At 50.0% G+C, this 21,159-nt stretch overlaps 1 protein-coding gene across 1 annotated transcript in view; it reads left to right on the top strand.

Annotated features, from left to right (window-relative positions):
- Positions 1-2,193: 2,193 nt before the first annotated feature.
- CLCN7 (chloride voltage-gated channel 7) overlaps positions 2,194-21,159 on the top strand; it is a 39,972-nt gene continuing 21,006 nt past the window's right edge. Inside the window, exons 1-10 of the mRNA XM_035131096.2 lie at positions 2,194-2,390; positions 7,974-8,045; positions 9,222-9,293; positions 9,880-9,945; positions 14,378-14,510; positions 14,845-14,954; positions 15,373-15,453; positions 16,150-16,212; positions 18,996-19,079; positions 20,162-20,255. Of these exons, the coding sequence (XP_034986987.1) occupies positions 2,271-2,390; positions 7,974-8,045; positions 9,222-9,293; positions 9,880-9,945; positions 14,378-14,510; positions 14,845-14,954; positions 15,373-15,453; positions 16,150-16,212; positions 18,996-19,079; positions 20,162-20,255 (895 nt within the window). The 5' untranslated portion in view covers positions 2,194-2,270. The remainder of the gene's footprint in view (positions 2,391-7,973; positions 8,046-9,221; positions 9,294-9,879; positions 9,946-14,377; positions 14,511-14,844; positions 14,955-15,372; positions 15,454-16,149; positions 16,213-18,995; positions 19,080-20,161; positions 20,256-21,159) is intronic.

Below are 21,159 nucleotides of genomic sequence, written 5' to 3'. Positions count from 1 at the left end.
AGCCAAAGTAAAGTGTACAGAAAACACACAATACAGTGGTACCTCATTTTATGAACACAATTGGTTCCAGAAGTCTGTACTTAACCTGAAGCGTACTAAACCTGAAGCGAACTTTCCCATTGAAAGTAATGGAAAGTGGATTAATCTGTTCCAGACAGTCCGCGGAGTACTTAAACTGAAGCGTTCATTAATCCGTTCCAGACGGGTCCGCGGAGTACTCAACCTGAAGCGTACTTAACCCGAAGCATGGGTGTAATTGGTTCCGTCTGTTCATAAACTGAAGCGTTCATAAGCTGAAGTGAACTTTCCCATTGAAAGTAATGGAAAGTGAATGAATCCGTTCCAGATGGGTCCGCGGCGTTTGTAAACCGAAAATTCGTAAACCGAGGTGTTCATAAACCGAGGTTCCACTCTATCAGGATAAAGCATGCCGAAATTAGGGAAAATAACATGCAAAAGTGTGCTTAATAATAATAATAATAATAATAATTTATTATTTGTACCCCGCCCATCTGGCTGGGTCTCCCCAGCCACTTTGGGCGGCTTCCAGCAAAGATTAAAATACAATAAAATGTCACAGATTAAAAACTTCCCTAAACGGCTTTGCAAAGATATGCGATCAGTGAAAAGTGCATACAAAAATGTGTTAGTTGGGAGAAATCTGTGCACGAGGACTTTGACAAATAGTAATTGCAAATGTGGAGAACTAAATTTGAGATTGGGGGGGGGGGAAATGGAGAGAAGCCCATAGGAGATTGAGCCATCTTTCTGCAGCAGCAGGACAAGAGAATGGCTGGCAGATCTTGCGAGCAACAGTGAAGACATTCCGATTGTGGGTGCATGCGAACTATACGTTTAAAGCACATTCAAAGCACATTAGTTACCTCAAAGAATTCTGGACACTGTAGTTTGTGAAGGGCTGCCGGGAGTTTTCACTGAGGGGTAAACTACAGTGCCCAGAATTCATTGAGGGAGGTGGGAATGTGCTTTGAATGTGCTTTAAAACCTATGAGTGCCTTTTCAGCGCTGCCTAATTCATTTATGATTTGTAAATTAAAATGCTCTGGGGCTTACTCTGGCTGGCTGGAGCTGGAGTCACCGAGAATCTCACAAAACCCTCCCAAGAAAATCAAAGTTTTAGATGCTCCAAGCAGGCATTACTTTTGGGTGCTCCGATGAGAACTCTTAACATTTGAAACATGAGACAGATTTTGGCAACCTGGTGTTCTCCAGATGTTTGGGGGGCATCCGGTTGGCGAAGGTTGTCAAGGTATCAGCCACAACTAATCACTTCTATAATGGGATCGTGCATAATTCAGGACTAAATTCATGCAAAGTTGCCGCCTGGCTGGTTTTCCAGCATTGAAATGATCTATTTCATACCCTCCAACATTTCTCCAGTGAAAATAGGGACGTCCCATTCCATAATGATAATTTTATTATTTATACCCCACACCTCTTCCTAGGTTGCCCCAGCCACTTTGGGCAGCTTCCAACATATATAAAAATATAATAAAACATAAAAACCTTCCCTATATGTACAAGATTGCCTTCACACACCTTGGAGGTTGGATAACTCCATACCCTCCAACATTTCTCCAATGAAAATAGGGACATCCTAAGGAAAAGTGGGACATTCCGGGATCAAATCAGAAACCGGGATGACTTCTATAAATCAGGGACGTCCCTGGAAAATAAGGACACTTGGAGGGTCTGCTATTTATTTATTAACTTTCCTTTCCTCCGAAGATCCGAGGGCGGTTCACAGCATTAACAAAAATGAAATTAAAACTGCCATAATTTTTTTGTTGGGAGTCAATGTCTCTCACAGGGTGCTTTTATTTATTTTCGTACCAAAAACAGAGAAAAGACGCAGGGGCTCAGGAACTGCTGCAACGATTCCCGGGCCTTGAGGAATGCGCTCTGCACATGCTCAGGATAAAAGCAAAAAATAAACCGGATCAGAAGCCGATCAGATAAAATTTTTAAAACCCTCAACGTTATGATAAGCACAAAAAGTGAAAATAAACGCAAAGGCTGTACTGTACTTATACAGACAAAGGAATGAAAACACACAAAAAGTGCAGGGATTGGTTGGGGAATCCTCAGGACTACAACTCCCATGATGCCGCGGGAAGGGGACTCGGGGCGGGGCTTTGGAGGCGAGTCACGTGCCCCCCGCCGGCTGCGAGGACGGGTCACATGACCGCTGGCTCGTGGTTTCTGCGCGGGGCATCCCCGGCCTCCTGTCTCCGCGGGCCGGACGGGCGATGGCGAACGTGGCCAAGATGGTGTCGTGGTCCGGCCGGGAGGGCGAGCCGGAGGGCCAAGGGGAGGCCACGCCGCTGCTCAACGGCACGGGCGGAGGGGCAGCCGCCCCGCCCCGCCAGGTGAGCGCCGAACGGGGGAGCCTCCACCAGCAGGCGAAGTCTACTTGCTGCACCCGGGCTTGCTGCCCTGGGAAGTTATTGTTGTAAAACTCCGCTCATCCGCCTGACAGCTGTGAAACTATGGCTGGAGTGGACCTCTCTAAGGGCTCGATTGGTGGGGGTGGGAGGGACGGTGTTCCTGAGCCTGTCCAGAGTGCGTTTCTGGAATGAAGAAGGGAAAGGCTCGCCTCCAGGCCGGGGAGTTGTTTCAGCAGCTAGTGAGCCCAGGAGCCCCTTCTGCAGGGGAGTCATCCCCCTCTGTGGCTGCATCTGGACTGCCGGCGGGGGGTGTTTCTGCCTGTCTATGCCTGTCTGGAAGGAAGGAATTTTTTATTTTGTTCTGTCTGTCTGTGTCTGCCTGTGTGTGTGTGTGTGTGTGTTTGACTAGCAGCTGCCCCTACTAGAGGCAGGATGCTTGGTTTAAAGGGGCCTCTGGCCTGATCCAGCTGATCCCGAACATTGCTGAGGGGTGAGGTGGGGACGGAGTCTGTCTGCATTATTCCTGCATTGCAGGGGGTTGGACTAGATGACCCTTGGGGTCCCTTCCAACCGTAAAATCCTACAACACAAACAAAGGGGCTGCCCGCGTCAGCTGCGCTTTCGCCCATTCATTGTCACCTTTGCTTGGACATCCTCAGTTCCATGGCACACCTGTGAAACGCATGACATCTCGGGTGCCTTGTCATCTCATGTGAGGGGGGCAGCATACAAACGTTTTGAATGCACAAATAAGTGTAAAAGCAAGTATAAAGCGTGCTCTGAGCACGTGCAAAGTGCTTTCCCCTCACGCATCAGGGGAAACGGGTGGCCACTTTGAAGGTCTTGTGTGCAGGGCTTCCTGATAAGAGGGGTTTGGTAATGAATTTGAGCGGAGTCTGCAGCCTCCACATTCAGGCACATCGGGGGTTGGCGAGTCTGGCTCCTGGAGTTGACCCCTCTGCCGGCTCGGTCTTCGTCGTGGCACAACTTGGCTCTAGCCTGACCTAGACGAGGATCGTTTCCCCAGTCACAGATTCCCCAGGTTGTTTCAGAGGTTCGTAATAAATGTACTGCTTGCTTGTCTATAGGGAAGGGGCTCTAAGCCCAGTGGTTACAGCATCTGCTTTGCATGCAGGTCTCAGGTTCCACCCCTGGCATCCAGGTAGGGCTGGTTTTTGCCTGTTGAAAAACCCAGAGTGCCAGTTGGTGCAGATAGGCAGACCCATGATCAGATTCAGTACAAAACGACGTACCGGTATGTTCTTATTTAATTTAGACCATTGTTCTGAAGCACAAAGACTAGACTGTTACTTTAAAGTTATGCCAGTGACCATCACCTGTCTGAAACTGGATGGGTCGTTGGTCTGACTACAATTATACAAGCTTCTTGTGCTCGTTTGTTTATTGCATTTAACAAGCAGCTCAAGACAACATACTTGACTTTCCCCACCTCCTCATTCATACAACCCTGTGAGCCATGGGTGTAGCCAGGATTTATGACTGGGGTTGGGGCAGGTCACCCAAATCATCCTCTTCTTGGCTGTGCCTAGCAGACTCAGAATGAAATCTCTCAACAACATTTCAGATTATTTTCTTTTGACCCCCGATTGCTCAGAAAAATCTGTCAAAATCTTTCTACCGTTTCTATTTGAGTTAAGTATTTTTATTTACTTGATGGGGGGGCAGCTCTCCTCTGTCCCCCCCTGACTACACCTATGCTGTGAGCTACATTAGGCTGACCCAGGGAGCTCTGAACGCAAGACTGCTCCTAAGATTTGAGATTAAAACTGCAGAGTGGAAGGAAAGGTGGACCTTTTTCTTCCTCCCCGCTTCCAGCTACTCTCTGGAGACTGGAGACGAGTCCCTCTTAAGAATATTAGGGGGGTGGGCAGGGGAAGGACTAGACCAGGTGAAAAATGAACATAATATTTTATCTGCAGCTCATTCATTTTCAGCTTTGTATTCTTGTTATTAAAAAGGTGCACCTAGACATTCTGTTGTTGCGCCCATAGCCTAGGTTTAAGGTGCCATTTAGCTCCTAGCTTCCATATCTCAGTTTCCAACACTGATAGATAGAATCATAGAATCATAGAGTTGGAAGAGACCACAATGGCCATCCAGTCCAACCCCCTGCCGAGCAGGAAACACCATCAAAGCATTCTTGACATATGCCTGTCAAGCCTCTGCTTAAAGACCTCCAAAGAAGGAGACTCCACCACACTCCTTGGTAGCAAATTCCACTGCCGAACAGCTCTTACTCTCAGGAAGTTCTTCCTCATGTTTAGGTGGAATCTTCTTTCTTGTAGTTTGAATCCATTGCTCCGTGTCCGCTTCTCTGGAGCAGCATAGAACAACCTTTCTCCCTCCTCTATATGACATCCTTTTATATATTTATATATAGTGACCTTTATATATTTATATATAGTGACCTTTTCTCAGCACCAATCATCAGCTGGGTGTTGGGGACTGAATAGTTCTGGTCTCAAAGCGCCCAGAGCCCTAGCAATTAGCCGATGGACAATTTTGCAAAAGTCAGGCATTTCCCCATTTCAGGCTCCCAGCTTAGTGAGTCGTGTCTCCGCAAGTTGTAATAGCCACCCTCTGTTTCAACCCATTCAGAGTTTTGAAGGAGCAGCTCACAGCTTCCCCTGAGTGTTGATATTATAAACACGGAGACTTTACACTCAGCAATTTGATTTGATCGTTCCCAGTCTTGCTCTTGAATGCAAAGCAGTTGTCTCGATCCTCTTGGAGTCTCATGAGGTCAAGCTGACAGCGGTGTGGTTAAATATATGAAATGCTGTGATTTACCCCCCTAGCTAAAATGCATTCCCTTCTTAACCAAGTCAAAGTGTTTCATTATATTTTGGAATGTCACATGTTGGCAATCAGGCTGCATGTGCCTTACCTCGAAAGAGGAAATTTCCAAAAATAAATGTGTTGTTTTTTGGCCTTCTGAGCCCGTTTTATCTCTGCAAATCTTTTTTTTTTTGAAGTTCTGGACTGTATTTACAACAAAAAAATTGTTGTAAGCTGCTTTTGGAAGACTAGGGAAGGAAAAAAAACAGCACGTACATATGTTCCTGCTGCTCAGGAATTGCCTCTTTCCCCTAAGCGAGCTTGACAGAGTGCTTTCTTCTACCTCTGAGATCTTGAATGATCGGAACTGAGGAACTAAAAGCTCCAGCATCAAGGGATCTATCATAAAAGCCCTGGATGAAGAATACTGCCTTAGATTTCCTTGATTGTGAACAGTTTGCATGTCATTTTGCTCGTTGGGCAGTTTGGCAGCCCACTTAATAAATTAAGAATTGAGGAGGAATCGCTCTCGGAACCGATTGCCTCGTGGCCTAAATATGGGGATTATGTTTGCACATCTCTGCATCCCAAATTGAGCTTTGGGGCCTCTGCCCCCCCACCCCAATCGTACACCTCCAAGACCAGGAGATTGTCTTGTTCCAGGTGTGTCTCTCTGCCGCAAAGCTTTGCTATTGTTTGAGTTTCTTCCTGGCTGCTCAGGAAGTTCTCTAGGGCACTTTTTCCCAACCTTGTGCCTCCAGATGTTTTGAGACTACAATTCCCATCATCCCTAACTAGCAAGACCAGTGGTCAGGAATGATGGGAATTGTAGTCCGAAAACAGCTGGAGGCACAAGGTTGGGAAACACTGCTCTAGAGAACTGGGAGCCAAGTCCGTCCATTTTAGGATGCCGCATTTGACTTGGAAAGGTGAAATGCTGTCTCTTTGTGTTGTGTGTATAAACAGATGCTGGGAATTGTGATGGTTTGTGCTCCCCTGAATTCTTTGTTTCCCGAGTGCTCTGATTCTGTGCAGAGCATCTCCTCTGCCCAGCAGTTATCAGCCAGCGTGTTTTTTTAAACTCCTTTTTTTTAAGCTAGCAGTGATCTGAGTGACCCATGACCAAGAACTGGAAATTCAGCCTCTCATTCAAGTTCTTTCCTTTCAGACTAGCAAGCTGTGACTTGCTGGTGTTGACTCCTTTCCTCCACAATTGACATAGATAGTTTTTCATTTTATTTCTTAAAAATTATATATTATATTGATTGTAATAAAACCTCAAAGCGGTTGACAAAAAGACTTCCGTGGGCTTTGTTTTCGTTGCATAAGGAGAAGCATTATTTGAATTACGATGTCTTAAATTCCTTCAGTATTACATGTTTTGTTTTTTCCTCCTCCTGTTTTTCCCCCTTCTAAAATCATTTCAGTGCCCCTCCCTTGAGTTTCATAACATCCAGATTGACGCACAGTTAATAATATATTAAAAGGACAACAGCACAAAAGCAGTGCATCTGACGAAGTCCTACTCGGAGGAGACCCACTGGAATGGATAGAATAAATTAGTTGCGTCTGTTAATTTCAAGGGGTCTAGCATTGGATAGAAGCCACAGGTTGGGGGAGGGGATGAAGATCAGTGTTCGAAATTAGCCAGGCGCCAGGCACATTTTGCACCTAGCTATCGGCCGCTTGCGACCAAGTGAAGGTGCCCGGGTGCCAGGATGGCACCGGACATCTCCGTCATCTGAAGGTGCGTGCCTGGGGATGCTTGGATCTTGACTGTTTTCACACACTAACAGCACATCCTGTAGAATTCTATCGGTTTATTTTATCTGTAGAATCAGAATGCATCTCTGGAACCAAAATGCTTTTTCTGCAGCCCAAGCATAAGCAGTCACCATTAAGAAAAAGAGGTTGGAATAGGCCAATGTATATGTGGACTGCCCCTGGAGAAAGTGACTTTTATTCTTTAAGTCAGGCATCCCCAACCTGCGGCCCTCCAGATGTTTTGGCCTACAACTCCCATGATTCCTAGCTAATAGGACCAGTGGTCAGGGTTGATGGGAATTGTAGTCCAAAACATCTGGAGGGCCAAAGTTTGGGGATGCCTGCTTTAAGTTCCCATAGTTCTTAAACTAGCACAAGGTTGTCATCTGAACTAGCCAGATGTTTAACTGAATACACACACTCACAGGACCACCCATCTTCATATTTATTTTATTTTTATACACCGCTTAACTGTAAAAACAAACAAACCCAAAACATCATGGTTTACAAAAAAAGATAATAAACCTGTTCAGGGAAGTTTTTAATGTTTGATGTCTTATTGTGCTTTTCATTCTGTTGGGACTCGGGAGTCGCCCAGAGTGGCTGGGGAAACCCAGCCAGATGGGTGAGATATAAATAATAAATTACTATGATTATCAATAATTTTCTTGTCCTTGCTGTTCATTTTAGATTCTTTATAATATTGATTTTAAAAACTTTTGTGACCTTCCCCTGAGAACGGTGCGTGAGAAATAAAATTAATCGTAGTAACATTTATTTTAAATATATACATATTCCTGTTGCCTTCCTGTCCACATATTCAACTAACCCAGCCATTTACAAACACAGCAATCCAAATGGCAAGGGTTTGGTAACCAACTGTGGAAGGACAAGACCATGAAAATACCTTGCCTTTTCATCTAAGGACGAGGTTTTACCTGAGGCCTGGTAGCCGATTCCTCTGACTGGCTCACTGACATGCCTGTTTTTTTGCCCCCTCAGCTCACCCCGTCCTCCTCTTCCTTGCGACTCGGGCGCATGAGCTACGTGGATCTCGATGACGAACACGAACCAGTAAGTGGGCATTGCAGAGGGGGAGCCAAGAGGCTGCTGGCAAGCACTCAGAAACTGCCTCGGAGGGGACATTTAGGGCACCCACGGGCTGAATACGGCCCACGAAGGCCATTTATCTAGCCCACGGGCTGCCCGTCAACCGAGCCCCCGCTAGGTGAGTCCCCTGCGCACTGCACTAAACCAGCATGTCAACTCGCCGAGTGGCGCCAAAAATGGCGCCTGCGCAGCCGCTGGAAATCACTTCTGCGCAGGCGCGGTTTCCGGCACTGAGGACATGCGCAGACGCCATTTCCGGCGTCGCACTGTGCCTGTCCAGATAACCTTGTCGATGCCTGCTCTAGCATGGGTGGGCAAACTAAGGCCCGGGGGTCGAATCCAGCCCAATCGCCTTCTAAATCTGGCCCGCGGACAGTCCATGAATCAGCATGTTTTTACATGAGCCGAATTGTGCTTTTATTTAAAATGCATCTCTGGGTTATTTGTGGGGCATAGGAATTCATTCATTATTTTTTTTCAAAATATAGTCCGGCCCCACACAAGGTCTGAGGGACAGTGGACCCTGCTGAGAAAGTTTACTGACACCTGCTCTAGAGAAGGGAGAAACTTTTTGTTGAGCCTGAGGGCCACATTCGTTTCTGGACAACCTCCCGAGGACCGCATGCCACTGGTGGGCGGGGCCAGAAGCAAAAATAGGCGGGGCAACGTATGCAGTTTTCCCCATTTATGCTCTAGGATAGTTTCTCCTCTCTCTCACGCATCCCTCCCAAGGTTCACATGGAGAGGCCTGGAGGGCCAAATTTGGCCCCCAGCCCTGCGCTTGTCCTTCCAAGTTGGGGGCTGATAAGACAACCCCCACCCCACTCTGGTTCCCATCTGCCGCAGGCCCCAGAACATCTGGAGGCCACCAAGTTTGAGAAGGCTGCACCTCAGCCCTGAAACCTCGGGCCTCGCCAGGTATTTAGAACGCTGAGGTGTTTTGAGGTCTGTTGCTGGTTTCCATTTTTCGAATGTTTTAATTGCTTTTACGAAGGATCTCACTGCTTTTATTATTTTTGCAAGCCGCTTTGAGGTTTCCTACGATCAGGCGGCGTGTTGATTTCGTGAAATAAAACAAAACAAAAACGAGCCCAGTTTTTGATAGGCGGCGTTAAGAATCGTGACGATTGTGTCTTGCAGGAAATGGATCCGCCTCGGGCGCACCCCAGCGAGATCCCTCACAGCGAGAAAGTCCTCTCTCTCAAGTACGAGGTGGGCACCTAGCTTACGGTTCCAACTGGAAAGGAACTGGCGTGCGATGGTGGGAACGTTTGTTATAACCCGGGAGATCTACCCACCACCTGGGAGAGCTACCCAGCAGATCTTGTAAACAATAAACCCACAAAAGTTACAGAGAAGTCTGCCCCTCCTTGTTTGCTTATTTTGCACAGAGGTTTGGAGCCTGGCGGCCCTCTGGGTGTATGTGAATCTTGTTAACTAAATAATTCAACTGGTTAAATTAATAAAAAGCTGCAGCATTTGGTTGTTTTTCTGTGCTGGGCAAGGAGGAAGAGGCTTCGGTTCTTTTCAGTGCAGGGCACAAGGGAGGTAAGGAACATCTTGTCCTTCCTCCACTGATTCGGCCTCCGTTGAATTCCTGTTCGCCTATGGTGATCAGGCGACTACTACTTGAATACAAGGCTGCATGAGAGCATTGGTGGGATGGCGCAATCTTGGAAAGTGCTGCTTTTAGTAAGTTTTGAGGCAAAGTGAGCCTTTCCCGAGCAGGCTGCATTCCCCTGGCTTCCTGTTTCTATTTTCTCACTTCCCTTCTCTCTCTTTTTTTTGCTGGTTGCAGAGCTTAGACTATGACAACTGTGAGAACCAGCTGTTCTTGGATGAAGAGAAGAGGATCAAACATACGGTCAGTCCATCTCCAGGGCCGAAGGATTGCTGGGGTGTTCCTCCTGCAAAATCTCAGATCTGGTTATGTGTACGGCTCCCTCCCCACATCCAAAAGTCCTCAATTTAAAAATACAGCAGAACCTAATCTGTTGTTGTTGCTGTGCGATGTCCAACTGCATTCTACTCAGAGTAGACACACTGAATATAATGTAATATCCCTTGATTTCTACTCCATATGACTCATGTTTGACACAACCCAATATTATTTAGTCAGCTTATTCGTTGCTTGCTACGCCGAGAGCCTCTAAGTGACTTATAAATCTTTTTAAAGCATCACGTAAAATCAGGAAGAAAAAGCAAAAATCCACAGAAAATGTCAGTAATGGAAGCCATCATCCAACTACATACCGTGTTTCTCATATTATAAGACATGTCTTATATTAATTTTTTCCTCAAAAAAACACGACATGGCTTATTTTCAAGGGATGTCTTATTTTTTAATAAAGTGCACGCGGGCGCTGTTTGCCGGGCTTGTCAAGCCCAGCAAGGAGCGCCCGCCGATCTTCGGTGACAGGCGGGGGTGGGGGGAGAGCAGAGAACGATCTCCGCTTCCCCCCCACCCCCACCTGTCACACATCACAGGTCCGAAGATCGGAGGGCGCTGTTTGCCGGGCTTGTCAAGCCCAGCAAAGAGCGCCCGCCGATCTTCGGTGACAGGCGGGGGTGGGGGGAGAGCGGAGAACGATCTCCGCTTCCCCCCCACCCCCGCCTGTCACACAGCACAGGGCCGAAGATCGGAGGGCGCTGTTTGCCGGGCTTGTCAAGCCCAGCAAGGAGCGCCCGCCGATCTTCGGTGACAGGCGGGGGTGGGGGGAGAGCAGAGAACGATCTCCGCTTCCCCCCCACCCCCGCCTGTCACACAGCACAGGGCCGAAGATCGGAGGGCGCTGTTTGCCGGGCTTGTCAAGCCCAGCAAGGAGCGCCCGCCGATCTTCGGTGACAGGCGGGGGTGGGGGGAGAGCAGAGAACGATCTCCGCTTCCCCCCACCCCCGCCTGTCACACAGCACAGGTCCGAAGATCGGAGGGCGCTGTTTGCCGGGCTTGTCAAGCCCAGCAAGGAGCGCCCGCCGATCTTCGGTGACAGGCGGGGGTTGGGGGAGAGCGGAGAACGATCTCCGCTCCCCCCCACCCCCGCCTGTCACACAGCACAGGGCCGAAGATCGGCGGGCGCTGTTTGCCGGGCTTGTCAAGCCCAGTAAACAGCGCCCGCCGATCTTCGGTGACAGGCGGGGGTGGGGGGAGAGCGGAGAACGATCTCCGCTTCCCCCCCCACCCCCGCCTGTCACACAGCACAGGTCCGAAGATCGGCGGGCGCTGTTTGCCGGGCTTGTCAAGCCCAGCAAACAGCGCCCGCCGATCTTCGGTGACAGGCGGGGGTGGGGGGAGAGCGGAGAACGATCTCCGCTTTCCCCCCCCACCCCGCCCGCCACACAGCACAGGGCCGAAGATCGGCGGGCGCTGTTTGCCGGGCTTGTCAAGCCCAGCAAGGAGCGCCCGCCGATCTTTGGTGACAGGCGGGGGTGGGGGGAGAGCGGAGAACAATCTCCGCTTCCCCCCCCACCCCCGCCTGTCACACAGCACAGGTCCGAAGATCGGCGGGCGCTGTTTGCCGGGCTTGTCAAGCCCAGCAAACAGCGCTCGCCGATCTTCGGTGACAGGCAGGGGTGGGGGGAGAGCGGAGAACGATCTCCGCTTTCCCCCCCACCTCGCCCGTCACACAGCACAGGGCCGAAGATCGGCGGGCGCTGTTTGCCGGGCTTGTCAAGCCCAGCAAGGAGCGCCCGCCGATCTTTGGTGACAGGCGGGGGTGGGGGGAGAGCGGAGAACGATCTCCGCTTCCCCCCCACCCCCGCCCGTCACACAGCACAGGGCCGAAGATCGGCGGGCGCTGTTTGCCGGGCTTGTCAAGCCCAGCAAACAGCGCCCGCCGATCTTCGGTGACAGGCAGGGGTGGGGGGAGAGCGGAGAACGATCTCCGCTTTCCCCACCCCACCCCGCCCGTCACACAGCACAGGGCCGAAGATCGGCGGGCGCTGTTTGCCGGGCTTGTCAAGCCCAGCAAACAGCGCCCGCGGATCTTCGGTGACAGGCAGGGGTGGGGGGAGAGCAGAGAACGATCTCCGCTTCCTCCCCACCCCCGCCCGTCACACAGCACAGGGCCGAAGATCGGCGGGCGCTGTTTGCCGGGCTTGTCAAGCCCAGCAAGGAGCGCCCGCCGATCTTTGGTGACAGGCGGGGGTGGGGGGAGAGCGGAGAACGCTCTCCGCTTCCCCCCCACCCCCGCCCGTCACACAGCACAGGGCCGAAGATCGGAGGGCGCTGTTTGCCGGGCTTGTCAAGCCCAGCAAGGAGCGCCCGCCGATCTTTGGTGACAGGCGGGGGTGGGGGGAGAGCGGAGAACGATCTCCGCTTCCCCCCCACCCCCGCCCGTCACACAGCACAGGGCCGAAGATCGGCGGGCGCTGTTTGCCGGGCTTGTCAAGCCCAGCAAACAGCGCCCGCCGATCTTCGGTGACAGGCGGGGGTGGGGGGAGAGCGGAGAACGATCTCCGCTTCGCCCCCCACCCCCGCCTGTCACACAGCACAGGCCCGAAGATCGGCGGGCGCTGTTTGCCGGGCTTGTCAAGCCCAGCAAGGAGCGCCCGCCGATCTTCGGTGACAGGCGGGGGTGGGGGGAGAGCGGAGAACAATCTCCGCTTCCCCCCCCACCCCCGCCTGTCACACAGCACAGGTCCGAAGATCGGCGGGCGCTGTTTGCCGGGCTTGTCAAGCCCAGCAAACAGCGCTCGCCGATCTTCGGTGACAGGCAGGGGTGGGGGGAGAGCGGAGAACGATCTCCGCTTTCCCCCCCACCTCGCCCGTCACACAGCACAGGGCCGAAGATCGGCGGGCGCTGTTTGCCGGGCTTGTCAAGCCCAGCAAGGAGCGCCCGCCGATCTTTGGTGACAGGCGGGGGTGGGGGGAGAGCGGAGAACGATCTCCGCTTCCCCCCCACCCCCGCCCGTCACACAGCACAGGGCCGAAGATCGGCGGGCGCTGTTTGCCGGGCTTGTCAAGCCCAGCAAACAGCGCCCGCCGATCTTCGGTGACAGGCAGGGGTGGGGGGAGAGCGGAGAACGATCTCCGCTTTCCCCACCCCACCCCGCCCGTCACACAGCACAGGGCCGAAGATCGGCGGGCGCTGTTTGCCGGGCTTGTCAAGCCCAGCAAACAGCGCCCGCGGATCTTCGGTGACAGGCAGGGGTGGGGGGAGAGCAGAGAACGATCTCCGCTTCCTCCCCACCCCCGCCCGTCACACAGCACAGGGCCGAAGATCGGCGGGCGCTGTTTGCCGGGCTTGTCAAGCCCAGCAAGGAGCGCCCGCCGATCTTTGGTGACAGGCGGGGGTGGGGGGAGAGCGGAGAACGCTCTCCGCTTCCCCCCCACCCCCGCCCGTCACACAGCACAGGGCCGAAGATCGGAGGGCGCTGTTTGCCGGGCTTGTCAAGCCCAGCAAGGAGCGCCCGCCGATCTTTGGTGACAGGCGGGGGTGGGGGGAGAGCGGAGAACGATCTCCGCTTCCCCCCCACCCCCGCCCGTCACACAGCACAGGGCCGAAGATCGGCGGGCGCTGTTTGCCGGGCTTGTCAAGCCCAGCAAACAGCGCCCGCCGATCTTCGGTGACAGGCGGGGGTGGGGGGAGAGCGGAGAACGATCTCCGCTTCGCCCCCCACCCCCGCCTGTCACACAGCACAGGTCCGAAGATCGGCGGGCGCTGTTTCCCGGGCTTGTCAAGCCCAGCAAGGAGCGCCCGCCGATCTTCGGCTCTGTCCCCCGATGCGCTACGGCTCGGGGAAGCAGGCAGGGAGCTCATGCTGGGTCCCGCGGCTTCATCTCTCGCTCGGTCGGGGCTTTGCGATAGTGCTTATTTTCGGGGTATGTCTTATTTTTAACCAACCCTTTGAAATCCTGTCATGGCTTATTTTTTGGGGATGCCTTAAAATATGAGAAACACGGTAATAACTTTTATAAAAGTTATTTTAACAATTTTAAGAATTTGTTATATATCATTTCCCAGAATGCTTTTTATTACCTTACAAGGCCACCACATATGATAAAAGGTGCCTTCTTTTTCTTTACATTTCCAGCAGATATTTGCTACATACATTTTTGCTAGCTTACTGGGAGTCAAATACCAACGGCATTTACCATTTTCATACATTTTTCTTTCAATGTACAGCACGCCGAAAATTTCAAACCGGTTTCCCATAGCCTTTCCCAAGCTGAATGTCCAATATTATGCCCCAAATAGAGAGATGATTTGTATTAGGCCGCTCATGAATTGAATCGTGTCAATAAGAAGCAGCATAATAAGGCAGACCCCCTCTGATTGCAACTTCTTCGAACGCAGGCGTTCCGGACGGTGGAGATTCGGCGGTGGGTCATCTGCGCCATGATCGGGATCCTTACCGGCCTGGTCGCTTGCTTCATCGACATTGTGGTGGAATACATTGCTGGGATGAAATACAAAGTGGTGAAGGGCAGTATCCTTTGAGCACACGGCAGTCACGCAGCATATGTCCGTGCTGCCTACAGTGGGCGCACTCCCGAGGGGGGCATGGCGCGGAGGGTGCCCTCCCAGGCGCAGGATATCCGCTCGGCACCCCCTGAATGAAGTTGCACTGCTAGCAGAGGGACTCGGGAGCGGAGCGGTTTCATCGCCGATAAACCGCCAAGTGAAACCAACATTGCGGTCTGCTCCTCATACCGCTCCTGGGCAATATGTCGATATATCACCCATGCCTATTTTACACACATCCCACCCTCTCCCCAAATCCACGGCCAGATTTTTTTTTCCTTTTAACCTGCTTTCCTCAGATATTGACAAATTCACCAAGACAGGCGGCTTGTCCTTCTCTCTGCTGCTCTGGGCCACTCTAAACGCGAGCATTGTGATGCTCGGGGCTGTTATCGTTGCTTTTATTGAGGTAAGGCCTTCGCCTGGGTCCCTCGACCACCATTTTGCAATTTGTGCCTTGGCAAAGGGCGATGCTCCCAGTGAGTTTCACGATCACGTTTCCGCCCCGCCTTCCCTTCAAGGAGCCATACGCGCTTTACACACCCCATCTTAACTCTCACAACCACCTTGTGAGGTAGCTAATACTGCAAGAGGCAGTGACTGGCCCAAGGTCACCCAGGGAGCTTTGCAGCTGAGGGGGGATTCGAACCGTGGTCTCCCAGGTCCTAGCGCGGCATTCAAACCATGACACCACACTGCCTCTTACGATTTGCGTGTGGTTGTTTTTGTGGAGGGTAATATGTAGCAACTGCCCAGTCTCAGAGCTGTTTGAATGACAGAAATACACCCAAGCAAACTTATTTTCTCTGTTGTTGTTTTTCTTGTAGCCTGTGGCAGCTGGTAGCGGAATACCTCAGATCAAGTGTTACCTCAATGGAGTTAAGATCCCCCACGTGGTCCGGTTGAAGGTGAGAGAGGGAGGGCAGGTTTTCAGAATGTGCCTCCTTTCCCCTGATCCACCTGAGACTTTTATGAGGGAAAGTTGCCCCCCCCCCCCGCTTCCTTAGTAAGAACATTGTGTGTGTGTGTAAGTAAAACTGGACCTGAAAAATTGCCCATTTCTCCGCCACACATGCGAACATGTTGTTAGACATGTCTGCCTCCATTATGGGATCTGCTGCTTTTCACCTAGGGCCTTATTTGCACTTTGCATTTGAAGCCAGTATCATGCTGCTTTAAACAGCTATGGCTCCCCCCGAAGGATTCTGGGAAGTGTGTTTTGTTAAGAGTGCCGAGAGTTGCTAAGAGAGCCCTTTTCTCCCTCACAGAACTACAGTTCCCGAGCGGTTTAAGTCAGTCCCTCTTACCAAGGAGCTCTGGGAATTGTAGCTCTGTGAGGGAAATAAGGATCAGCAAACTAGTTCACTGGTCTTTGGTGACAAATATCAGAGTAGTCCTCTCACATCACTTCCTTTGGAACGAGAGTCTGTGTTTTGGTTCGGCGCCTATTTCTTTTCTGGCGAGATCTTTGAAGGTTAAACGTGGACCCCTCTCTCTTGCGTCAGCTCAGCGCTTTGTGGCTGAGGGAACTGATCATAGGAGCCCAGAGTTCAGTCCAGAATGGGAACTTTAAAAAAATAATAATGTATCTCCTTTCTTTGTAGACACTGGTGGTTAAAGTCTGTGGTGTGATTTTCTCTGTGGTCGGAGGCCTGGCGGTTGGAAAGGTAACCAAGGAGAGAAGCGGAAACTTCACCCCAAAAGGCAGCTGCTCCCGTCTTTCCTATCTAACAATGCCACCTCCTGGCTATTTTGCATTGCATTCTGGGAAGGTTTCTGCTTGGCAGCCATTGCTCTCAGCGGCGCTTCTCCATTAGCCTTTGCCCTTGTCGTTTGTATTAGCCTGTACCCAACTTCCGCCTCAGGATCATGGCGAGCGAGTTGTGCTTCGCAACTTTGGCAATGGAAAGAAAAGAAAAATTTGGCTCAGGCAGTTTGTTTTGCTGTGATCAGAATCAGTGTACTGTGCTTTAAACTCGAACAAATAATAATAATAATAATAATGATAATAATAATGATAATAATGATAATGATAATAATAATAATAATAATAATATTAATATATTATTTATACCCCGCCCATCTGGCTGGGTTTCCCCAGCCACTCTGGGCGGCTTCCAACCAAATATTAAAAACAGTACAGCATCAAACATTAAAAACTTCCCTAAACAGGGCCGCCTTCAGTTGTCTTCTAAAAGTAAAATAGTTGCTTATTGCCTTGACATCTGCTGGGAGGGCGTTCCAAAGGGCGGGTGCCACTACCGAGAATGCCCTCTCTCTGGTTCCCTGTAACCTCACTTCTCGCAATGAGGGAACCGCCAGAAGGCCCTCGGTGCTGGATCTCAGTGTCCAGGCTGAGCGATGGGGGTGGAGACGCTCCTTCAGGTATACAGGACCGAGGCCGTTTAGGGCTTTAAAGGTCAGTACCAACACTTTGAATTGCAATACACCCATTCCTCTTAACTGGGTGAATTCTATATTTTCCCTTTCACTAAGCAGAGGCTGTTAGATCATGAATTGCAAAAACATAACCCAACGCAGCCCTCTGTACCCTCGTCTGCTAACTTAGGTTTGCAGCCTTGTCATGGAATGATGGCCAGCAGTTTTTACAATTGACATACCCCTTTGTATCGCAGAGGTTTTTATGCGGGCCTGTTTAAACGCATTCCCCTCATTTGTACTGTCTGAAAGATCCCCCCCCCCTAAAAAAATACCCTTCCAGAATAGGCTTTGCTCTTGTGGTATGAATACACCAGATAACAATATACCGTATAATTTTGGGCTACCCTCTCTTCGACACTATTCAGAGAGACCTGCCAGCGACCCCTTTGAAGCTTAAAGTATCTAATTGCAAAGAATTTGTAATCCAATATGCCCGAAACTACTGTTTCAGGATATTTAACCGAGATTTTTAAAGTCAAATTCAAAACTACTTAATTTTACTTAATGGCGGCGATTGTGTCTTTTATATGTTTTATGTGTTTAATATGTCTGGATTACAAATCTTTTATGGGTGGTTTTTTAAATGATTTTATTGTCTAAATTATGCCAATGACGGCTGAATGCATGAATGAGTTTTAACCGTGCGCTGCATGAAGACAGACTCTCTTTTATCTGCACCTTGAATCCTATTGACACCTGCAAAGGAAGGAAGGAAGGAAGGAAGGGAAGGAAGGAAGGAAGGAAGGAAGGGAAGGAAGGAAGGAAGGGAAGGGAAGGGAGGGAGGGAGGGAGGGAGGAAGGAAGGAAGGGAAGGAAGGGAGGGAGGGAGGGAGGGAGGGAGGAAGGAAGGAAGGAAGGAAGGAAGGAAGGAAGGAAGGAAGGAAGGAAGGAAGGGGGAAAAAGGAAGGAAGGATCAGGAGCACATTCGCGGTTCTGTTGCCCAAATTTAAGTCACCTGGCATCAAGGTGAGGCCAGGTGATTGACTGGTGGGCGCCTACTGCTTGAATGCAAAATAAATCCCAACAACATCAAAGTGGTTTTCGGAAAGAACAGAACAATGAAATTGGCAGTAGAGAAAAATCGAGAGCAACTACTGCAAACGGTAAAAAAAGTAATTAAAATCAACAGTAGAACTGAAACCCAGATTAAAATACACACCAGCATTCTGCATGTCCGGGTAGGCTTGGGTAAACAGAAATGTTTTTAACAGGCGTGGAAAAGTGTGTGGCGAAAGCCCCCACCTGATGTCAATAGGCAGGGAGATAGATAGATAGAAAGAATTTATATGCCACCCTATACCTGGAGGTCTCAGGGCGGTCCCAAAGTGTAGCACCTGTAACACTGTCAGTTTCACAGATGGAAGCGGTCGGGTGAGCAAAGGTGGAGTAAGGCAATCTCTCAGGTTTGGGGGTATATTGGGCTTCTCTAGCGAGCAGCCCTGAATTTAGGTTCAGCAACTCTCATTGCTGCAACACGTTAAGGAGTGCTTGGAGCCAGTGTCGGATTTACGCATAAGCTAAACAAGCCATAGCTTAGGGCCCCACTCTTTTTGGGGGCCCACAAAAAAATAAAGGAAAAAACCCCTGGATGTACATTTCCAAAATATAAGATAATAATAAATAAAACCTACATACAGCAACCGAGTTTTGTGTTGTGTAGGCTCCTATGATGTAAGTCATAGGCCCTGCCTGCTAGCCTGCTCCCTGAAATATCACTGGTTTGCTCATTTCTATATATAGGGTGCCTATATTCTGCATGGACTGGTTGCACGGCAGCATGTGCAAATGGCTTTAGATACGTATTAGGTCCATAAATTACCACAGGGCATATATTCAACACAAAAAAGCAGCGACAATTCGTTGTTGACAAAGGACAGCTGGACATATAAAGGGCCCCATTACCTTCAGTAGCTTAGGGCCCCATCAAACCTAAATTGGGCCCTGCTAGGAGCCCAGTCTTGCAAGCCAGCTCCTCCCTCCCTCTAAATTCTGCTTCTCTTGGTTTCAGGAAGGGCCGATGATTCACTCTGGAGCTGTCATCGCAGCTGGCATATCTCAAGGCCGGTCAACTTCTCTGAAGAGAGACTTCAAGGTTCGTTTCCTACAAGTGGGTTGCTTGTGCTGGGTTTCCAGCCCCCGGAGGCCGGGACTTCCTCACTGAGTGGCGGCTGCTGCTATCTCTCATAGCCCTGATCCTGGTAGCAGATGTTGGAGATGGCAGGGGGCAGGTATGAGGCTTGCCTCTCTCCCACTTCTCAAGCTTAAAGCATTTTGCACCCTTTAACCAAAAGGGCATACCCAGGATACAAAACCTGTGTCGCAAAAGGAGTCTCTGCTCTCTAGCATGAAAACTGCATAAACAGACATAGCATGTGAGAAAAAAGGGATGGGGAGGGAAGAGGGGAGTAGCAAGCTCAGACTGTTAAATTGTCCAATTGTCTAATTGGCAATTATCGATAACACAGCTTTGTGAGACAGAAGGATAGCAGAGGAATCTATCTGCCTACGAACAACTTTAGCTGTGTTCCAGACACTTGCAAAAATACTCGCCCAGTACACTCCGTCACAAATGTCAAGCCTCGTTTCTAAAAGGTCCAGAAACTTTTCCTTCCAAGTTTAGTTAACATTCCGTAGCATCGAAAGCTTTATCCAACTTTTCTGTGCCTGTGAAATAACTCACGTCCACTCCCTTGTTCATTAAAACATAGAGATTTATTGCTTAGGGCAGTTCAGCCGAGAGAGTTCATCTCCATCTCGGCTGGAGCTGCGACACAAACAGACAGAATAAAAACATACAGGCCTCCCATCAGATCTGTGAGCAGAGCAGGTGACATTGGCTGGACCAAGAGGAAGGCAGTTGTCGCTGCCACAATCATTTCCTTGGAAAGCAGACTTAATGGCCGTTGGGACCCTTGCAGGAAGGGGTTTGATGCAGCTGCCCTCCTCCCTCAGCAAAGTTGCTTTGCAGTCCTGGGTTGTCTTGTCAAGCTAGCATCCTGCACAGTACACAAAGGAAGCTGCTGCTGGTCTTTGTGGTGGGCTCATTCATTGGGGGGGGGGTGCATTGCTTGAGTTACTTAGGGGTTGCAGAGCATCCAGGGCTTTTTGTGCTCGTGTGTGTTAAGAGACCCATGTCCCAAGTTCTAATCCACCCCGGGCTGTGTTTGCTTTTAGATCTTTGAATATTTCCGGAGGGACACGGAGAAGAGGGATTTCGTCTCTGCTGGAGCTGCTGCTGGCGTGTCGGCTGCCTTTGGGGCTCCTGTCGGTAAAGTGCCTTTTCTTTCCCACAGGCAGAACTAGAGAGGTGTTTGCTGCGCTTCATTAGTATTCTTCTTTGCCGATCCCTCGTAGCCGAGTAAGATTGTCTTCCATAAACACGGTTTTCACAATGAGCCCATAAGTGACTGTGGAGGCCAATTCTGGATCCACACGTCCTTCCACAGTGGGGACATTGGTTTCCGGGCGGGAGTTGATCACGGTGTGGATTTGCCAAGCGCGCCTTCCTCTTAGCACGTTTCTCCCTTGGGTCCTGAGATCGAGTGTCTTCAAAGTCCACGACACCTTTGGTAAAGGCTGTTCTCCAACTGGAGCGCTCACAGGCCAGTGTTTCCCAGTTGTCAGTGTTAATACTACATTTTTAAAGATTTGCCTTGAGAGAGTCTTTGAGCCTCTTTTGTTGGACACTAGCATTACACTTTCCATTTTTAAGTTTGGAGTAGAGTAGTTGCTTTGGAAGACGATAATCAGGCATCCGCACAACATGATGACCAGTCCAACAAATTTGTTGTTGAAGAATCATTGCTTCAACACTTGCGATCTTTGCTTCTTCCAGTACACTGATATTAGTTCGCCTGTCTTCCCAAGTGATGTGTAAATTTTTTCGGAGGCATCTTTCAAGGAGTTGGGGGTGGCGTCATTGTCATCCTGTTATTGATTGCTTTATCCAAGCGTCTCAGAGCATCTGTGTCCTCTGGCAAAACTGTTTACAATGGTACCTCTACTTACAAATAACTCTACTTACGAATGGAGCTCCGTCCGCCATCTTGGATGCGGTTTAGATAGGATTTTTTCTACTTACGAATTTTTAGATAGGGTTGCTTCTACTTACGAATTTTTTCTCCCAATGCATTCCTATGGGATTCGACTTTTTCGACTTACAAATGTGTGTT

Source organism: Zootoca vivipara, chromosome 14 (genome assembly GCF_963506605.1).
Source record: "Zootoca vivipara chromosome 14, rZooViv1.1, whole genome shotgun sequence".
In the NCBI taxonomy this organism is placed as follows: Eukaryota; Metazoa; Chordata; class Lepidosauria; order Squamata; family Lacertidae; genus Zootoca; species Zootoca vivipara.
The sequence above is the reverse complement of the archived record's forward strand: the minus strand, read 5'-3'. Positions and strand labels throughout refer to the sequence as shown.